Source organism: Rattus rattus, chromosome 12 (assembly GCF_011064425.1).
Source record: "Rattus rattus isolate New Zealand chromosome 12, Rrattus_CSIRO_v1, whole genome shotgun sequence".
Lineage (NCBI taxonomy): Eukaryota > Metazoa > Chordata > Mammalia > Rodentia > Muridae > Rattus > Rattus rattus.
In genome coordinates this window covers 53753001-53773310 of record NC_046165.1, presented here as the reverse complement: position 1 = coordinate 53773310, position 20310 = coordinate 53753001, and the positions used below count along the sequence as shown (strand labels likewise).

At 49.9% G+C, this 20310-nt stretch overlaps 1 protein-coding gene across 2 annotated transcripts; it reads right to left on the bottom strand.

Annotated features, from left to right (window-relative positions):
• Window positions 1-1908: 1908 nt before the first annotated feature.
• On the bottom strand, window positions 1909-19022 carry Fam160b2 (family with sequence similarity 160 member B2). Of its 2 annotated transcripts, XM_032917690.1 has the most exons (17): window positions 18908-19022; window positions 12578-12656; window positions 10016-10188; window positions 8991-9095; window positions 8780-8902; window positions 7262-7507; window positions 6990-7186; window positions 6642-6750; window positions 6343-6419; window positions 5877-6066; window positions 5096-5241; window positions 4864-4992; window positions 4653-4743; window positions 4388-4531; window positions 3956-4096; window positions 3680-3780; window positions 1909-3560 (listed from the first exon to the last, which is right to left on the bottom strand). In XM_032917690.1, the coding sequence occupies exons 1-17, from the start codon at window positions 18950-18952 to the stop codon at window positions 3422-3424; spliced, it is 2235 nt and encodes a 744-aa protein (XP_032773581.1). In that variant the 5' UTR covers window positions 18953-19022; the 3' UTR covers window positions 1909-3421. The 2 variants fall into 2 exon arrangements, with proteins under 2 accessions (XP_032773581.1, XP_032773582.1); XM_032917691.1 differs by lacking the exon at window positions 18908-19022 and having other exon boundaries at window positions 10093-10188.
• Window positions 19023-20310: the final 1288 nt, after the last annotated feature.

The window sequence follows — 20310 nt, the reverse complement described above, 5'->3', positions numbered from 1 at the left end:
ACAAAATAAATGGAAGTCTTTCCTATCTTTTTTACTTTTGGGTGCTGTGGGTTGAGCCCAGGGCCTCACACATTCTGGGTAAGCAGGCTACCTAATGATCCCAGCGAAAACCAAAACCTCTTATTCAGGTCAGGACTCCTTCAGGCCTCCACACACAGAGAAGGGCAATGACATCCACTCCCACTATTTAGCCTCATAGGTTTGTTTTTTTTTTTAAATATTTATTATGTGAGTACACTGTCACTCTCTTCAGACACACCAGAAAAGGGCATCAGATCCCACTACAGATGGTTGTGAGCCACGATGTGGTTGTTGGGAATTGAACTCAAGACCTCTGGAAGAGCAGTTAGTGCTCTTAACCACTGAGCCATCTCTCCAGCCCAGTCTGGTAGTTATTGATCCTGAGTACACATCACTGTCACCCAGAGAGTTCTCAGTTCTGTCCACTCACTATAGTGACTAAGCTGCTGAAACCTGCTGGGTGCTGGCATTTTGTGCTAGACTGGCACGCAGCAAGCTCCAGTGACCTTCCTGTTTCCTTTACCCATGGCACTAGGATTTCAGAGGTGTATGCAGCCACACCTTGATTTCTTACTTAGGTGCTGGGAACAAAACCCATGTCTTTGTTAGCATTTTTTCTCACCCACTGAGCCATCTCCCCAGCTTGGCACTGTTATCTCAAAAAGAAGCCTATATTATTCTTTTTTTTCTTTTCCATTTTTAGGAGCTGGGGACAGAACCCAGGGCCTTGCGCTTGCTAGGCAAGCACTCTACCACTGAGCAAAATCCCCAACCCCTGCCTATATGATTCTTAAAAGAATGTTTTTTAAGATGTGTGTATGTGGGGCTGGAGAGATGGCTCAGCGGTTAAGAGCACCGACTGTTCTTCCAGAGGTCCTGAGTTCAATTCCCAGCAACCACATGGTGGCTCACAACCATCTGTAAAGAGATCCGATGCCCTCTTCTGGTGTGTCTGAAGACAGCTACAGTGTACTTATATATAATAAATGAATAAATCTTAAAAAAAGATGTGTGTATGTGTGTGTTCAACTCAGACTTTCAGTGCAGGACCCTTAGAGGCATCAGATCCCCTGGAGCTGGAGTCACAGGCAGCTTCCTTACATTGGTGCTGGAAACCAAACTTAGATCCCCTCCAAGAACAGTGTGTTACTCATTCAGCCACTCTCCAAGTGGCTCTAGGATGCTCCATTGGAACCCTACTGGGGACCTGCTTCTCAAACCTCTTGATTGCCTGAACCCCTGGATACCCTTGATGACTCTGAATACTCATTCCCATACCACTTAAAAACAAAAAAACCATAAAACAAAGTTGTGGAGGCTACCACACCCATACTGCCTGGTGACTCTTGGGGACTCTAAAGCTCCATTGTATCAGAAGGGAATTGAAAGTTTCTCTGTGTAGCCCTGGCTATCTATAGATGAGGCCCTTGTGAAACCCAGAGATCCCACCCTCCCACCCCCGCTTTTGCCTCCTGAGTGCTGGGATTAAAGGGTTGTGTCACCACTTCCTAGCTAAATAAGGGTTTTTATCCATAAAAGATACCTTTAGATCTCTCCAAACATCTATGGGTAAGTTTTCATCAGTACCAATTGTTATGACTGATGTGGTCACATAGCCTACAAGAATGAGGCTACCACACTGCCTGATGACTCCTGGTGAGTCTAAAGCGGGAAGCCTCAGTTGTACCGGAAGGGAATTGAAACAATGTTGCTCAGCCAAGAGTCAGTTCCTGGCTGGTATTGAGGTGTATCAAAGTTGCAATGTCGGGACTCACACTACCCTCTCTCTCCTTCAGGGCTGGAAAATGAATTGGGTTTCTCTTCCTTGGGGTGAAAGACAGCCTACAGGGGCAGAAAAGCTCTGGGAAAAAGAAAAGTAGGCTGGGGGATAGTCAGCGTGTCCACACAATCACAATGTTTATTGCTGTGCTGTTGTGAAAACACCATGCAAATGCCAAAGTGCATTGAGTATTGCCCAGCCCCTCAAATGTGTAAGAATCTCAGAGTGTAGACCCACTCCACCAAGGTCTGCTCCTGTCCCACATCAGCACCCATGTGCACTCGCAGCTCACACGCACCCAGCACGCGCACGCGCGCGCGCGCGCACACACACACACACACACACACACACACACACACACACACACACACACACACACAGTCAAATTCATAGCTCTCACACACACAGGAGTGCGTGATGTTCTTTGGAGCAGCAGAGAAGTCCTCCCCCGCTGGGAGGAATGCGGGAGAGGTAGAGGTCATGGAGTTTCCTCCTCTTTCATGTCACCTCCTGGCAACCTGTGCCCAGCTTCGAGAGGCAGCATGGGCAGGAAAAGGAAGCAAAAGGGGCTCTGGCCTGCTCCTCCTTGCCCAGAAGCGAAGCCAACAACTGCAGGCCTGTTGTGAGGTAATGCCTGGCGCCGCCCAAGTGTTCTTGCAGGTCGAGACAGATTCAGGCCGGGTGGGGTAGCAGCCACAGCCATGGAGGACATAGGAAGAACAATACCAGAGCTATCTATCTGCTTGTGTCTCAGCCTATCCTTACTAGCTTCAGGAGTCTGGGGTTGGGGTGCCCGTTCCCATCTGTACCTTGAGTTCCTATGCTCCCCAGGATCGAATTCCACTAGGATCCCTGGGGGTTGGGCAAGATTCTGAGGGCAAGGCCCACCACCCCTGGTCAATGACCTCTCTGCCCAGGTGTTTCCGACTTGCCGAGACGGGTTCAGAAGGCGCCAGAGAGGAACCAGCTGGAGCTGGAACCTGGCACCCAGCTCCCAGCTCCCAGGCTCTCGCCTGCCCTGGCTGCAGCTGCGCCAAAGCTCTGGTTAGCAGCTGCCCCCGCCTGGGCACAGAGCATACTTTGGGCATCTGCCATGAGGCAGTTGGAAATTTTGCAACAGTCTCCAGGAGGGTAGAGCAGGAAGAGGGGGCTCCCCCTCAGTTCCCTTCTCTGTCTCCTTCACTACTGTTGATGAAGCCATGGAGAAACCTGCCCAGTCTCAGCAGCTTCCATGATACCTAACGTAACAGACAGGGTTCTTGGCCACCTATCTCTCCGGACTGGAGTTTTAGCCAGCCTCAAAGGCAGCAGTTCATTTCCCTTGCCCCTGGAGCTATTTTGTGTTGTGGCCCTGGTCACAGTATAGCAGAGATAGTCACGAAACACATGCAGGGCAACATCTAGGCGCTCACTGGCCGTCCTCCAGCTACTCTCAGAAGGCTCTCAGAACACCAGTGCCTTAGAAGCCAGAACCTCCCTGAAACTTCAGCTCATGTCAACAGGTGAGGTCTGTGGCCGAAGTCCCCACATGGAGGACTGAGTGACAGCATGGCCAGGCAGGAGACTGCCCGTGGGCAGAAGTACAGGCAGGAGTCTTCCCCCACCCATCATGCTCCTGGCTCAGACTTGCCCTTCTGGAGGTGGAGAGAAGTTCAGGTAAGGACCATGTGGGGGAAACTTGACAAACGCAATGGCAGCCAGCTCCTTGCAGAATTCCTCAAGTACTACCACGCCCTGGAGTAGGGTCTGATGGTCCAGACTGTGGAGAGACAGTGGCAGGTAGGAGACGATGGCATGGCTGGGTGTCAAGTCCAAGTCCACAAGGCTTGACCCAGGACAGACTCCTCAGCGCTGCCTTCCCATCCCTTGGGTACTTACTGCTCTCCGGGAAGCTGGCCCATCAGTTGCTTGCGCACCAGGAGCAGTTTGCCTGAAAACTGGGGTACCCTCTGAATTCTTTGCATTAAGTCACCGATCACCTAGAGCCCAGAAAAGACTAAAGTGAGAACTGACCATGTCCCACAGGTACCATCCCTTGGGAGGCAGGAGGACAGGACTGAAAAACCTGTGTTTTTCCTAATCCTGGGAAGGGTGCTTATTCCAGTCCCACCCCTCGCCTCACTCTGTTCCTTCCTGTCACACCCTCAACCTTACCCTGACAAGCACAGAGAACAGGCTCCTGCAGCCAGGGGCCAGGCTGATGTAGGGATCCAGGAGGTACTCATGGATATGGGGGTGGGGGAACAGGGCGAGCCGGGACAGGACTGAGGTCACTTGTAGGTTCAGGCTGTAAGGCTGGAGGGAACAAGATGGACAACGCTGAGGGCTGGCAGCCGGTGCTGAGCCTGTTTGCACTCCCCAAGCAAGGCGCCTGGCTGGTGTGAATGTGTGCGGGGGTGGGAGGCTCACGTGATGTGTCTATGTCATGGATTCCCTGGGGGTGAAGGCCAGAGCGTGTTAGGGCGTGTGGAGAAGAGGCGAGTGAGACAGGGCTTCTCGCCTGGGGAAAGGTAAAGGGGCTGTGGAGCTGAGGAACCAAAGAGGGGTCCACCCTGGAGTTTTCCTAGACATGGTCTTTATGGCTACCTGGTCCAAAATCCGGGCAATTCGATCGAAGAGCACTTGGAGGAAGCGGCCCTCAAAGAAGGGCCTTTCAGGCTCATAAGAGTCCAAGGGTGCTGGGCCCAGGGGCCAACCCCAGTGGGCCACACGGGAGCTGCATTCCTGGAACTGAAGCAGAGGAGAGGAAGAGTTGAGGAACCCCATAAAAACAGTGTGGGGTTGAGACTGTATCAGTATCAGGGGATATTAAAGAACCTAGAAGAAGAGGAGCTACTGGACCTTCACTCACCAGGCCGTAGGCATCGTGGACATATGTGTCATATCCATTCTCCTCCAGGAAGGCTGATGTCTTGGCTTCCTCAGGGACCAGGCAAAGGAAGCTAAGAGACAGGGGCCTAGGTGTGGAGGCGCCTCCCCAGGTTTCCCCCACTCTCTGCTGTTCACAGGGTCCCAAAGAAAGAATATAATTCAGGTGTCCGATTGCCTAACCTTCTTCCCACCTGTTAACAATCTCCGTCACTGCTGTTTTGCCATCCGAACTGGTGGCAGGAGCTGGGGGAGGCTTTGTGGAGGGTTGAAGGCCAGAATCAAGGAAGCCATCGGTGAAGTAGGGGTCTTCCTCCAGATCCCTGCAGGCAAGGAGATCACTATGCCCGATGAACAGAGCTGAGCGGGTGTGCATGCGTGTGCTGAGTCCTGGGCAGCACCCTCCTCCCTCTCTGCTTCACTTACAGGTTATCCTCATAGCTCTCTGGCTCTGGCGAGCCCCGAGCCACATACAGGCGGCCCTCAAGGTTCTGCAGAACCAAACTGCGGATGGCTCGCTCATGGGGTTTCTGCAGCAGCTCCTCAAACAGCCTCAGTGTGGCAATGCTGATCTAGAACGAGAGGGGCGGGGCAGCAGGGGACCCTCCTACCATCCCTAGCTTCTCTCTCTCTCTTCTCTCTCTCTCTCTCTCTCTCTCTCTCTCTCTCTCTCTCTCTCTCTCTCTCTCTCTCTCAAGACTGGGTTTCTCTATGTAGACCTGGCTGACCTGGAACTTGCTCTGTAGACCAGACTGGCCTCAAACTCAGAGTCACCTGCCTCTGCCTCCTGAGTGCTGGGGTTAAAGGCGTGTACCACTACTGCCTGGCTCCTCTTGGCTTCTTAATGCCTGAGAACCAATGCCAGATAAAGTGCTTTAAGGTGGGGTCACCTTTGTTGGTTAGGGGCTAAAGAAGGTGTCCATTTTTCTTCAATGTGCTATCTTAGGTAAACTCATTGGCTTCCTGGGTCTCCTTTCTGAATTAGGAAAAAATGGCACTATTTCACAGACAACTTGAGTCTCCAAAAGCCCAATGAATAGAAAGGCAGTTTGCAAGATACACATGACAAAGACAAACATGGCTGTCAGTCACATACTGTCACTGCTTTGGCTTGAGGCCTGAGGCTGGGCTACCTCAGCCAGCAGGAAAAGAACCTCCTGGAAGCCCTGGTGCGTGGGCTGTGGCACACACTGAGAGGAAAGCTTACCTCGTCAGAGAGATGGTCACAGTGCATGATGAGGTGTGTGCCCAGAGTATGGGAACTGTCCTCCTTGGATGCAGGCTGCTGGTCAGTGCCTAAGAGGAAGGTCATGGCCTCCTGCAGCAGAGCAGGGGAGCGCAGCTGACGGAGCAGGACTGTCAACAGGGCAGTGGAGGTTAAGATGCTCTGCTCAGACCTGGGGGACAGGGACAGGGACAAAGCAGGGGGCAGTCAGTGGGCATACAGAATCTTTCCATTTTCCTTCTATTGCTGGCTAACCTCCCCATCTCTCATGAGTTCCTATAGTTAGGGGTAGGGAGGCTGTGCTCCAGCCCACAGCACTTAGAGCCATGGACGTGTTAGACTTGGTAAATATCAATAGGAGGTCCCAGGCCTTTGCTCTGATAAGAGCCTTGTAGGGTTGGCCAGACACAGACAAGAGCCAAGGACAAGGAACTGAACAGACACTTACACGTGCAGGAGTTGGGGCTGCAGGGTCTCTACAAACAGCTTCTCAGCCACGGCCTTTGCCAAGGCATCTGCAACCACCTAGGAGCCAGAGAGCATGTCTCCTGCATTCAAACTCCATCAGATTCATTCCTAAGAAATCATGTGCCCTCACACAGCCCCCAAATACGTCAGAGAGGCCTGGCTAACCAGGGCCAAGCTGGCATCCGGACCCAAGTCACCATATATCAGCTCTACTCCATCACTGCTGTGGGACCCTCGTGGAACAAGCAAGAAGGACTTGGTCACACCTGCCCTACTCACCGAGTGTGCCTCTGTGATAAGGTGGTCGCAGTAATCAAACCAGCCCAAGAAGGCAGCCAGAGCCTCCTTGCCAGGGAAAGCGGTTTCATCAGATGGGGCACTTGGTAACCTAAGAGAAAGGAAAGCAAGAGTCTGGAGAATGGGCAAAAGCTTCAGGCTCTTCCTGAAGAATAGCTGAGAGGTGGCCTCCACTCCATCTAGAACTTCTGTTGCTGTGGTCACATTGTGGAAGTGAGACTTCTGGGAGGCTGGGAAGGGCCCTTGGGATTGGCTCTCCCCCCAGGAAGAAGGTAGCTAGACTAGCAACCCCTGAAGGTATTTCCCAGTCTCCCTAGGCTAGGAACCCACCTCCAACTGATGCCCTCTAAAGTGGCAATGTCTGCTGGGTCAAGGCAGGCTGGCATGGACCGGTACAGTTGGCAGAGGTGCTCAGCTATCGCCGTACAACACGAGGTACTTTGTGTCAGGTAGGTGGCAGCTGCTGGTGAGGCCACGCTTACCAGCAGCAATATGTTCTCCTGTGCCTTCAGGGCCAGTCGACTCTTCTAGGGGACGGGAAGATGATGTCTGAGACAACAGTCCTCTCTACCCCTCCCACCCTCCCAGCTCTGAGGTCAGACCTTGCTCTTGCACAGCCCAAGCAGGGAGGTGATGAGATTGCTCTCCCCGGGCCCATTTTCTGGCCCCTCAGTCTCAGCAGGCAGGTGGACGCTCAAGGCTGGGACACCACGGTATTCCTTATCTAGTCCAGGATCCCCACTGGGAGCATCGCTGTGGGGACAGTCCTTGTCCCTGTAGCTGGCTATGTCTTTAGGCGGAGCTGCAGACCCTCTGGCTGTCTTCTTCTTACCTATCATCTTTTTACCCTGAAAGAAGGTGGGGTGAGGCCAAGGTCAGAAAGGAGACCACTCCATCCCACAAGGTGCTTCCTTGTGAGTGCAGGGTTAAGAGTCAGGAGTGGCCCCTTTGTCCCTTCTCTCCCCATTCTCCTCCTCTCTTCTTTCCATGTGCTCATGGCCAGCCTCTCTCTACTCCTCTTCTCTATTCCTCTCTCTCTCTCTCTCTCTCTCTCTCTCTCTCTCTCTCTCTCTCTCTCTCTCTCTCTCTCTGCCTTTCTCTGCTCCTATTACACTCTTAACTCCACTCTCCATGCCCTGAATAAACTGTTCTATACTAAAAAAAAAAGAGTCAGGAGTGGTGGAGCACTCCTGTAATCTTGGAAGGCAGAGGGAGGATCACAAGTTCAAGTCCAGCCTGGGCTACACAATCTCACTGAGTATCTTGTCATAATACATATTGTAACTTCAGAACTTGAGAGGCTGAGGCAGGAGGATTGTAAAACTGAAACAAGGGGTTGGGGATTTAGCTCAGTGGTAGAGCGCCTGCCTAGGTCCTCAGCTCCGAAAAAAAGAAAAAAAAACTGAGACAAACCTGAGGCGCGCGCGCGCGTGTGTTTGTGTGTGTGTGTAGACAGACAGACAGACAGAGAGAGAGAGACAGAGCACCTGCCTCCAACAGCTAAAATAAGAGCCAAAACAGATGACTCATCAGGTAAAGGCATTTGCTACAGGAGACTTAAGAGACCCAAGTACAATCCCCAAAAGCCATGGAAAAGTGGAAGGAGAAAACTGACTCTACAGAGTTGCACTCTGACCTAAACATGCTTATACACACTCACACATACACTCACTCACACAAGCACACACTCACTCATATACAGATATACACACTCACACACATACTCATATACACTCACACTCATTCATACAAGACAGGGGCTGGAAATATGGCTCAGTTGGTGTGGGGTTTTCCTACAACACATGAAGCCCTAGGTTCAATCCTCAGCCCATAAACTGGACATAGTAATACATGCCTCTAACTCAACACTAGTGAGAAAAGAGTTAGAGGAATCAGACGTTCAAGGTCATCCTTGACACTACGCAGTGAGTTTGAAGTCAACCTGGACTATAAAAAACACCTTTTACCTCACTCCACAAAAAAATCCAAAATGCAGAAAAAGAATATAGAGCGGGGGGAAAAAAAGAGACTCATCTGAGAGTGTCCGTGGGCTTTCACAGCAGGGTCAAGAGGGCTTGCCTCTAGGGTTCCCACGCACTGTTCCCCACCGAAGCACTTACTTCCAGAATGTAGGCCAGCAGCTCTGGATCCTGCTGTATCTTAGAGCAAAGGACACTGGTGAACTGAACTTCTTCCTTTTCGGTGAGGGATCCAGGGGCTGTTCCTCCAAGTCGGAGAAGTTTCTGCAAGAGGAATAGGACAGACACCCAGAGGGATGGGGCGTTGGGAAGGGACGTCCTTAGCCCGACACCCTCTCTCCTTGGTCCTCACCTGCACGGGCCTGTGGACACTCAGGTAGTGTAGCAGGGGGTGCTGCACCTGGGCCAGGACCTTGCTGAAGAACTGGAATACCTGCTGCCGCATGCCTGGGGGATACTGAGACGGAGCATCCTGTCAGAGGTGTGCCCCTGGGCTCAGAGCCTTCTTCCCTGCCAGGCCTCTTCTCTTCCACACAGTGTGTAAGACAGATCTTCCCTTCTTGCCCCTGTCCCTGGTTGTTATTACTGAACACAGCACTCCATCCATGTCTACTGCCTTTGTATCTGGGTTCAACAGCCTCAGATCAAATATATTCTGAAGCATGAACAGACCTTTTTCTTATTACCTAATTACTGGAGCCTCATGGGTTTCATAGTTCTTATATTTATTAATTAAAAGCAACCTAGAGATGACTTAAAGATACAGGGGAGTGTGTGTAGGCTATCTAAAACCAGTCATCTGTGGGTATCCATGGGACATTGGTTCTGGGCATGTGGTTATCATCCACCAATCTAGTCATCATCTCTCTGTCCCTCTCTCTTTCTGGACCCTATGTAAATCTGTATTTTACTTCCTTTATTTATGTATATGTGCACACACATACATGTACCACATTGCACATGAGGAGGTCAAAGGACAACTTGCTGTTCTCTCCTACCATGTGGATCCCAGGAACCAAATTCAAGTTGTCAGGCTTGGTGGCAAGTACCTTTCCCACTGAGCCATCTTGCTGACCCTCAGGTCCCATTTATATAAGTGACTTGAATATCCACAGACTTTGTATCTGAGGGAAGAAGCAGCAGGGTCCTGGGACCAATCCCTGGGATAGCAAGGACCCACTATGTGTTATTATCCTGGCCCTCAATCTCAGCACCCAGCACCTCGAATAGAGCCCTGCAAACTGCTGAGTGATGGGGTGATTTATCTCATCTAGTCCCAGTATTTGTTCCATCAGATAGAGAAGTGCAGGCAGGAAAGCTTGGGATAGGGGTTTGACTGGGCTGGAAGTTTCCAGATGCTCCAGGAGCATTGCCCACCTCCGCTTTGCCCAGAGTGCACAGGGTCTCCAGGATCTTGTGTTGTAGCAAGTATTCCAGACAGGGTCCAGCCTCACCAGAGGATGCCTGCTGCTTCTCCTCATACACCAGGATGTCCAACATCTGCTTCAGTCGCCAGGGGATATCTGTTTTCTTGGCTGGGGTGTTTTCATCTAATTGAGGTTAAAGACACAAGGGTAGGTAGGTGACAGGAAGAGCACCAGACTCTTCTCACGACAAGCCCAGAAGAAGTCACACCTGACATGGGCTGAGTGCTACCAGGAAATGGAAGTTTACAGTCAATAGTTCTATATTTAAGGACAAAGTGGCAGGGATAAGGCCCAGGACAGGGGCTACTGGCTGAGAGTGTGCTTGCTCCAGTGTGTCATCAAGTGTACAGCAACACTCCTATTAAAATGAGAACAGGGACCCCTTATGAGCAAAGGAAGACATGGGTCCATAGAAGATGCTTTGAGAGTTGCCCATCTATTCCAGGCCTAAGTGGGCAGTTACTGAGTCTGTCCAGTGATTGTGGGCTATATTTTAGCAGCTTCCTTCCTAGCATGTCCTAGGACCTGATCTTGCCCCTTTTCCATTGTGGGAAGTCACGAGAAAGCACAATCTGTTAGTCGGGTGGGTGCTGCACCTAGGTAGAGAGAGGTTCCCAGCTGGCCTTGGAGCACCCCCTAGCTTTCCTTTAAGGCAATGGCTGTTAAACAACGCAGCTTGCTTCATCCTCTCCCTGTAACTCTGTTCTAGAGACCACTCTGGAGCTTAAAGGCCTAGATGTAGAGAAAGTGCCAGGTCAGGTGGAGGACACTTAGACAGCTTTAGGCTGGGCTTGGTAGGATAGGCTGCAATCCCAGCTTCTCAGGAGGCTGGTGGTGCAGGAGTATTTAAAGTTCAAGGCTGGGGCTGGAGAGATGGCTCAGTGGTTAAGAACACCTGCTGTTCTTCCAGAGGTCCTGAGTTCAATTCCCAGCAACCACATTGTGGCTCACAACCATCTGTAATGAGATCTGATGCCCTCTTCTGGTGTGTCTGAAAACAGCGACAGTGTACTCATATACTTAAAATAAATAAATAAATCTTTAAAAAAAAAGTTCAAGGCTAACCTAAGTGAAATCTTGTTTCAAAATAAAATGTAAAAGGGTGCCAGGATGTAGCTCAGTGGGGCATGGAGACAGGAAGGACTGCTCCACATTCAACCAATTCCCAATACAGAGAGAGAGATTGCAGATGACCTAGTATAAAAGAATGGCTCCTAACTGGAAAGAAATTCTTCCCCCACTCCAAAACATCTGTCAGTATCAAGAGACATTTATGGATATCACAGTTGAGAGAGGCGATATTAGAATCGAGTGGGGAGAAGTCAGAATTGCTGCTCAGCAGATAACACAAGTTATTTACCCTTCAATACAAACAGTCCCATCTCAAGTGTCCATATGCCAAGATTGAAGGACCCCTGGTCTAACAGAATCCCCGAGGTTCCCCTCACAGTGCTCAAAGGCCATTTTAAGTTCATGGGCTGGCTCAAGCTGGAAAGAAAGCTTCTAGAAAAGCCATAGGCCCAAATACAGTCTGAATTCAGGGAGATGAAAAGCTACTGATACAGGATCTGGTTACCTGGCAACCAGGCCTACTGACTACTAAGCACCCAATCAGATTCTGACCCTCTCTGAGTCACGGTGGGTTAGTGCATGAATGCTTTGGCTCTTTGGGATGTCAGCCAGGAGGGAAGGGACCCAGGCCTTAGCTCTTCTTATACTTTTTTTTTTTTTTTTTAAGATTTATTTATTTATTTTATCCATGTGAGTACACTGCAGCTGTCTTCAGACACACCAGAAGAGGGTACCAGATCCCATTACAGATGGCTCTGAGCCACCATGTGGTTGCTGGGAATTGAACTCGGGACCTCTGGAAGAACAGTCAGTGCTCTTAATTGCTGAGCCATCTCTCCAACCCCCACCTTGTACTTCTTAAAGTAGCCATGGCAAAATGATTTATTACACATCTTTCTCCTTTTCCTGACTCTCTAAGACAAGGTCTTATGTATCCCAGGGTGACCTTGAACATCTGACCCTCTTGTTCCCATCGCCATGCACTATCGCCTGGTTTATGCAGTGAGGACTGAACCAGCAGATCTCAGCACAGGCTAGGCAAGCATGTTGCCAACTGAGCTACATCCAAGCCCTGTTGCATTTCCTTTAATCAATAGTCCTAATGACAAGCACTTGGGACTGAAGGCCTGAGAACTGCATCCAGTTGGAAACTAAAGCAAGCGGAGTCTGGCCCATGAGGTCTCCTTCTCCTCATTCTCACTTATCACTCACAGCCCCTCTCCCAAAAAGGTCAGAGTGGGATTCGCAACTTCACCATGAAGACCAGCAACAGCTAGGGCTCTGGGTCTTACTCCCATGTGTCTGTATCCCTGGCTCAGGACAGAGATGTCCTGGTGTCCAGAGAGCCCTGGCATGACCTTCCCAAGACACCTGTGGTCACTCTGCCCATTCTCCCCAGCTCCCCCTCCTTGGGTCCCAGGCTGGTGAGCAGCAGGCTTACCTGTGCTCTCGATATAGTAGTGTGTGATGCCTTTCCAATGCTCTACGAAGGCCTGCAGCAGGTCAATGCTGGGCTCCCGCTGCAGAGAGAGCAGACACAGTCTTTGTGGGAGTGCCAACCAGGGGCCCATGAGCACCAGCACTCACAGGAGCAGGCCTGCTCCTGTGCCTGTTCAGTGTCCAGTGAGTTCTAGGTCCTAGAAAAAGCATTCTGTTCCCAGCTTTTCAAAGGGAAGAGTAATTCATCTCTCCAGGACACAGCAGCAGTCTCCCCAGAGGATGTCTCCCACATGTCCCTACCCCATAGGCTCTGTCCCCAAGAAGTAAGCATGTTGAAGGAGGAACAGACACAAGAATTTCTGCACAGCCCAAAATCCATACATGCTACAAGAAAAGGACTGCCATCAGTACAGGGGCTCCTGAGCAGAAAGATAACAAGAATGATACACAGGGGAAAACACATTGGGTTCCTCGGTGTTGGTGTCCAGGAAAGCCTAGGTTCAAAAACATGGCAGGCTCTACTCAGACAGTTAACACTTCTATACCCTATGAAAGAAAGGCCTTACTTATAGAGAGCTCCAGTCTTTTGTCCCAGGTCGAGTTCTATACCCCTAACTCTTGCCCACCTTCTTCTGTCAGCCTAGAAGCTTCAAACTCTGCTCTCTGCAAGCCCCTCAACTCCTCCTCCCCAAAAGTATTCTCTCCACTATTGGTCGATGTTAGTCATAGGTGCTGAGTTCGAAAGAGACGCTCACCAAGATTCTAAGCCTTCATTTCTGAATTAGCAGAGGGAAAGACTGACACCCAGCGAGTTCACTCCAGTTACTTTAGTCAAACATACAAGGTTAACTGGGGCTGGGAAAGGTTCCAACTACAAAGTTATCTTGCCCTTTGCTGCTCCCACACAAATCTCAGTCCCCTTTGGCCATGGCTAGCCATAACAAAAGGAAGAACTCCAGGTTTGCCAGGAGTACCTTAGGACCAAGGTTCGTGGAGCTGCAAGCTCTCATGTAGCACCAAGGGCAGATTCTCTAGAAAGACATTCCAAGGTTCCGACTCACAACAATTTCTAAGGCTTTACTAATTGACCCAAACCCAGTGAAGGCTTTAAAGCCTTCCTTGAAACATTTTACTCAAAGGCAGACATAAAGGCTTTATTATATATATATCTCTACACTCCATCCTCCCCCTCTAGCTCGCACTGGCCTTGAACCCAGGGTGACTAACGGGCCTGAGAAAAACAAAACAGACTAAAAAACCCTTCTTTCCTTGTACAATAAATGTTTACAGGCAGAAATGCAAAAGACAGCTGGCAGTGGCAGCCCTGACTGATGATGTAAATGTACCCCTACACCTAAGGTTTGGGAAACACTGCAGAAGGGGTGGGGGTCGGGGGGAATAGTAGGTGTCAGAGGACCAGAATGTCTGCTGCAAGACACTGTCTTCCATGTGACAGGGAAGCTACACCCTGTGAAATCTCAACAACATGGTCACCTAATCAAGACAATATGAGCTGGCATAGATGGGGAAAGTTCAAAAGGCCCCACCTCTAGATGAAGAGCTACAGACAGTCAATAGCTGCTGAGAGACGGAAAACGTTTTCCCAGGGACTAACACCCTGGCAGATTATCCAATACCAATGGTCAGCCCCTAACATGTGTGCATATGAGCAACACTGGATGGACTCAGCAAGGGGTATGTGTTTGAGTGTGAATGTGTGTGTGTATAAGTGTGTGTGTGTGTGTGTGTGTGTGTGTGTGTGTGTGTGTGTGTGTATAACAACAATTAAAGAAGAAGAGGTCATTAATGTGAGAAGGGCTGGGGGCATGGGAAAGTTTGTAGGGGTTAGGTAAGGGGTTGAAATGATCTAAATACAGTACTCATGAAAGAATCTGAAAAAGAATTTTTTAAAGGAAAAAAATAATTGTTACCAGCACAGAAATGCATCAACAATCCCTACCATGGGTGTTAATTTCTTCTAGGTCTTTGCTCAGGCCACAATGTCCTGGGGTCCATTGTTCCTTCACACTTGTCTAGATCCTGAGATTCCTCAGTGAGGTCAGTGAAGAGTTGGGCAGCTCCATAAAAGCCTAGGTACCACAGAGCAGGGCATCTTCTAGAATCAGTCATTTGACACATATCTTGTGAGTGCCTTCTAGGTGCAGTCTGCTTTGCTATATGCCATAAGCAACCTAATGGTAACTGAACCTCCAGCAAACGTGCTGTCACCAAGAAAAGAATATAAAATTGCACCCCAGACCAGGCCTTATAAGGAAGCGCAGAAGTGGAAAGGGACCTCTTAAAGGGAGTCACTTCTAGAGGCTGGAGCAATGGCTCAGTCAAGAGCATTTGCTGCTCTTCAAGACAACAGGAGCTTGCTTTTCAGAACTCATGTCAGATGTTTCTCAACTGTCTGTAATTCCAGTTCTTTGGATCCAACCCCCTCTTGTAGCTTCCATAGGCACTTGCACAGATGTGGCATAGATTTGCATATACAGAAAGTAAAAATAAAAGTAAATCTTAAGAAGAGAGGAGTCACTAATGGATCCCTTTCAAGATCCTGCCAAAGAACAGCAGCTCTAATTGAATCAAATTTCATCAGTGCAAGGGAGACATTCCCCATGAAAGATCTGGGCAGAGGGCATTAGAGGAAAGGATAGAAGAAACATGTGGGTCTCCAAGGCCAAGCCAAGAAGTCTTTTTTTTTTTTTTTTTTTTTTTTTGTAAAGCTCTGTCTGGTAGTGTCATGCAGGAGAGGAGACTAAGGGGGAAGATGTTTCACTAGCCATGGCACAGGGAAGTTAGGAACGACTAAGTCAGAGACTTTGAAGCTCTCCCCACTCTCCTTGCAGGCAGTAGGCTCTTCTTTCAAAATTAGTTGTCACCAGGTGTGGTGACAACATACCTTTAATCCTAGTAGTCAGAAGGCAGAGGGCAGGAAGATCTCTAGGGTTCAAGGCTAGTCTGGCCTACAAAACAAGTTCCAGAAATAAATAAATAAATAAATAAATAAATAAATAAATAAGTAAGTAAGTAAGTAAGTTCGTTCCAGGACATCAAGAACTACAAACTGGGATCCTGTCTCAAAATTAAAAAGATTAGATGTAGGGTCAGTGACCCTTCCAGAAAGATATTACCCACAGCCTTCAAGATACCTCATCCCAGGCTGGTAAGACGGCCTTGCTGAGTTAAGAATCCCAGGATCTGGGGTGGGGGATTTAGCTCAGTGGTAGAGCACTTGCCTAGCAAGCGCAAGGCCCTGGGTTCAGTCCTCAGCTCTGGAAACAAAAAAAAAAGGAATCCCAGGATCTCTGACCTCCGCATGCATGCTGTGTCACGCCCTCCTCTCATGCATGCTGTGGCACACACACACACACACACACACACACACACACACACACACACTCATGCTGTGGCACCCCCCCCACACACACGCATGCTGTGGCACCCCACACACACACACACACATGCTGTGGCACCCCCCCACACACACACATGCATGCTGTGGCATCCCCCTCACACACACACACACGCATGCTGTGGCACCCCCACACACACATGCTGTGGCACCCCACACACACACACATGCATGCTGTGGTATCCCCCTCACACACACACACATACATGCTGTGGCACCCCACACACACACACACATGCATGCTGTGGCACCCACACACACACACATGCATGCTGTGGCACCCACACACACACACACATACATGCTGTGGCACCCACCCACACACACACATGCATGCTGTGGCACCCACACACACACACACACATACATACATGCTGTGGCACCCACACACACACACACACATGCATGCTGTGGCACCCACACAACACACATGCATGCTGTGGCAGCCCTCCCCCCCCCACATGCATGCTGTGGCACCCCCACTCACATACACACAGGAAACAACTGTAATAGTAAGACTCCTCATCATCCAAAAGGAGTGGCCAGATCCATCATATTCATATGCTACTATCATTCAGGTTCTGACAGACTGTGAGCTTCCAGAGGGTCAGGACTGCAGGCTTTTTGATTTGTTTGTTTTCTTGGTTTTTTGAGACAAGGCTTCTCTGTGTAGCCCTGACTGTCCTGGAACACCATCTATAGTCCAGGATTTAAAGTGTACTCTGCTACTGTCCAGTTTAGGGCTGTTTTTTTCATCTGGCAACCCCAGAGGGCTTTTACCTACTCTCAGAAAGCTCCTGAAGACACTCCTGCCATCCTTTCTTGTCCTAGAACGTCCTTGGATCCTCGGCCAGCACCCCAGTAACCTCACAGCTTCTGCGATAGGCTCTTATCTAGCCTCAGATCTCATCTGTAAGCTCCAAAAAAAACCCTGTGCCAGACTCCAAGCAAAAGACATAGCGACGCAGGAAAGGGGGCGCAAACATCAACTCCTGGTAGAGAGAAGAGTAGGGCAGAGCGCTCTGCCTAATCAACGGCTGGATACCAGACCAAAAGTCTGTTCAACAGGTTCCTCTAAAAGATAGCAATATTTTTAGAAAGAGCCACAAGGATCCCTACTGTTTGGTTGGGAAGGGGCAGAAAGTGGTACTCTGAGTGGTTCACATTTGACTTGATGTTCCAACCTAAGGGAAGACCTAACTCCCCAGACAGTGGAGCTGAAAAGAGGGATCCCTATGTGGCACAAAGCACACTTTCTGAGCATGGTCTATATGTTGTACCCTGCAAGTAACCTGCCTAAAAGTATGTCCTTCGCTCTCTGCATCTGCAGTCCCTGGTGCCTCAGCTTTCAGCACTCGGAGTAGAAGGATCAAGAAAGCTTAGGGTTGTCCACACTTTCAACCCTCCTTGAAAACTGAGCTGTGTCCAAAAGGATGAATTAGTGTATCAGATCACTTTCTAAGATGACACTTGTTTTTATTTGGGACAGGAAGGAGAAGAAATAGTGAAAAGGTCATTTCTTCTTTCAAAATTAGTTGAAAGGTATCCTAGACCCTGTCCTTCGCAGCAGGGAGGACGGTGGGGAGGGGGAGGTTACAAAAGTGTCTCCCTTTTCTTGACCAGCTTTCTGAGGGCTGAGCCAACTTACAATAAAAATAGCAGCCAGGCCTGGTGGCACACACCTTTGATCCCAGCACTCAGGAGGCAGAGGCGGGCAGATCTCTGAGTTCAAAACCAGCCTGGTCTACAGAGTGAGTCTGAGAACAGCCAGGGCTATGGAGAAACCCTGTCTCAAACAAACAAACAAAAACCAAACAACAAAAACAATGGATGTTCTGACTGCGGAAGTACAGGGGAAAACGATGGGGTCAAACCTAAGATTGTTTCACTGGAGACAATTTGATAAACTAAACACATCAATTAGAGGGTGTTCTTGTACAATGAGAAAAAAATAATTAACTTTCCAAATAGCTTCTCTCAAGGCTGCTAAATGAAGTGACCCACTCACAGTGAGCGGCCAGGGACATGCACTCCCAGAAAAAAGGCCCAAACACAAACTGACAGTTGTAAAAACAAAACAAAACCAGAAAACTAAACCACCCTTCCATGCAAGCCCCTCAGGCAGGCTGATGTCCCAAACTCAAGGTCAGTTCTGCTCAGTGGCCTGAGACAAGTCAAGGGCTGCTTCCCGGTTCTCGCGACCACCCACTCCTGCAATGCTCACAATCACCTTTCCTGAGGACTTATGTCACTCAGGACCGCAACTCCCATGCTAAGAGGGAACTCAGTGCGGGAACTCCTGCTCCCAGTAGTTGTCTAGCTGCTAAGAGAGGAAGGGGAGGGCCGTTGTCAATCCCAGGTGAGGAGGAATGGAGGAACGTCAGGAACGAGAATGGAAGACAGACAGCCTGAGGAGGAGGAGTGGGGGCAGATCTGGGAGAAAGGGCTGGTGACAAGGGGACGTTTAGGGAGAGAAGAGTTAGAAAGCTCTCGGGCGCAGGGAACGTTACAAGAAGCCGTGCGGAGCGCAGGATCCGGGGACTGAGGAGCGGGTCAGGGGCAATGGGGCACAGGAAGCACAACAGGAAGCAGTGCGGAGGCCGGATCAAGGGATCCGGACTCAGGATCAAGAGATCCGGACTCAGGATCAAGGGAGTGTGCCTCAGGGTCACAGGAGTCGGGCTTTAGGATCAGGAGAGCGAGGCGCAAGGTCGCCGGAGCCAGTCGGTCTGGAGAGAACCCCGGAGCTAGCCTAAGCGCTCCTGGCGGCCGCGACTAGCAAGGGAGGGTACCCGAAGACCAGGCCCGGAAGCGGCGTCGGGGCCAGGGGAGGGGCCCTGCCCAAGGGACCCAAACCCGCCCGCCTCCCCTGCCCGCTCCCGCCCCTCCGGTCCGACCAGGGCCCAGCCTCACCGCCCCCACGGCCTCCTGCAGCAGTGCCCCGAGCCGGCTCAGCATGATGGCGACCCGGCCCGGCTCGCGGCCCGGCTCCGGTGGCGGCGCGGCGGTGGCGGAGGAGGCGGCCCAACGGGCGGGAGGCGGGACCCGGCCCTGAAACCCCGCCCCTGCCGGAGGGCTCCTGGCGCTCTAGGCCCCAGTGCTGGCCAGGTCCTGAAGGAGCGGTCCAAGGTGGGCGTCCTGGGGAGCTGATGACCTTCAGCGAGCTGGTCTTCCCCTAAGGTCCCTTTGAGTAACACCCAGAGACTTCTAATTCCTCATGCACCCTCAGAATCCTACCAAAACAGTAGCCCTGCCTGGACACACATGGCTGTGGAACGTTTAAAGTGTCGCGGTCTTGACAAGCTGTGTCAAGGACACTTCAGAAGGCAAAGACACAATAGGGAGGGGAAAAAAAGGATTAGGTAGCTCCACTGTTGATATTGATGACACGTTTAAATGTAATGGGTTAGGTTATGGCTAATATTAACTTCACCTATTCAGTACTTTTATTTTTTATTTTTTGCCCCTCCCCTGTTCAGTACTTTTAAAAAAGTAGTTATCGGAAAAGATGTATGCTTATGCTAAGGTTTGCAGTTTGGTTAGGAATTGATCCAAAGGGTCTCAACCAAATCTGTCTCATGTCCCCCACTCTGGAGGAACAGAAGGCAGTACACCTGCAATCAATCCCAGCGCTCAGTAGTATCAAATTCAAAGAGGTAGTGAGATCCTGTACCAAACACATGCTCACAACACACACATACACACATGCTGACACACACACTTGGAACACAGAGATACGACACACACACCACACTCACACAAAACACCCACTGACACCACACACACACACACACACACACACACACACCACTGAGAGAGAGGTTGAAGACATGAGATGTTTAAAACAAAAACCAAGGGGTTGGGGATTTAGCTCAGTGGTAGAGCGCTTGCCTAGCAAGCGCAAGGCCATGGGTTCGGTCCCCAGCTCCGGAAAAAAAAATGTCTTTCTCATTGGACTTGGTGGTGCTGGCCTTGAATCCCAACATTTGGGAGGCAGAGGCAAGTGGCCATGAGTTTGAGGCCAGCCTGGTCTACACAGTGGGTTCTAGGACCACCAGGGTTACGTAGAGACTTTGTCCCAAAGAACAAACAAAAATAATAAAAATAAACAGTAAAAGAAAAATTAAACAGAAACCAAAACAAACAGTAAAAGAACAAGGGCTGCATGAGGCTCTTGGTTCAATCCACAGTATCAGATATGTAAATAGATAGATGGATAAATAATACATAATTAAATTATTTATATAAATATGTTTATGTAAACTTATATATTTACATACATTATAAGTAACTAAGTTACTTAGATCTATCCTAAA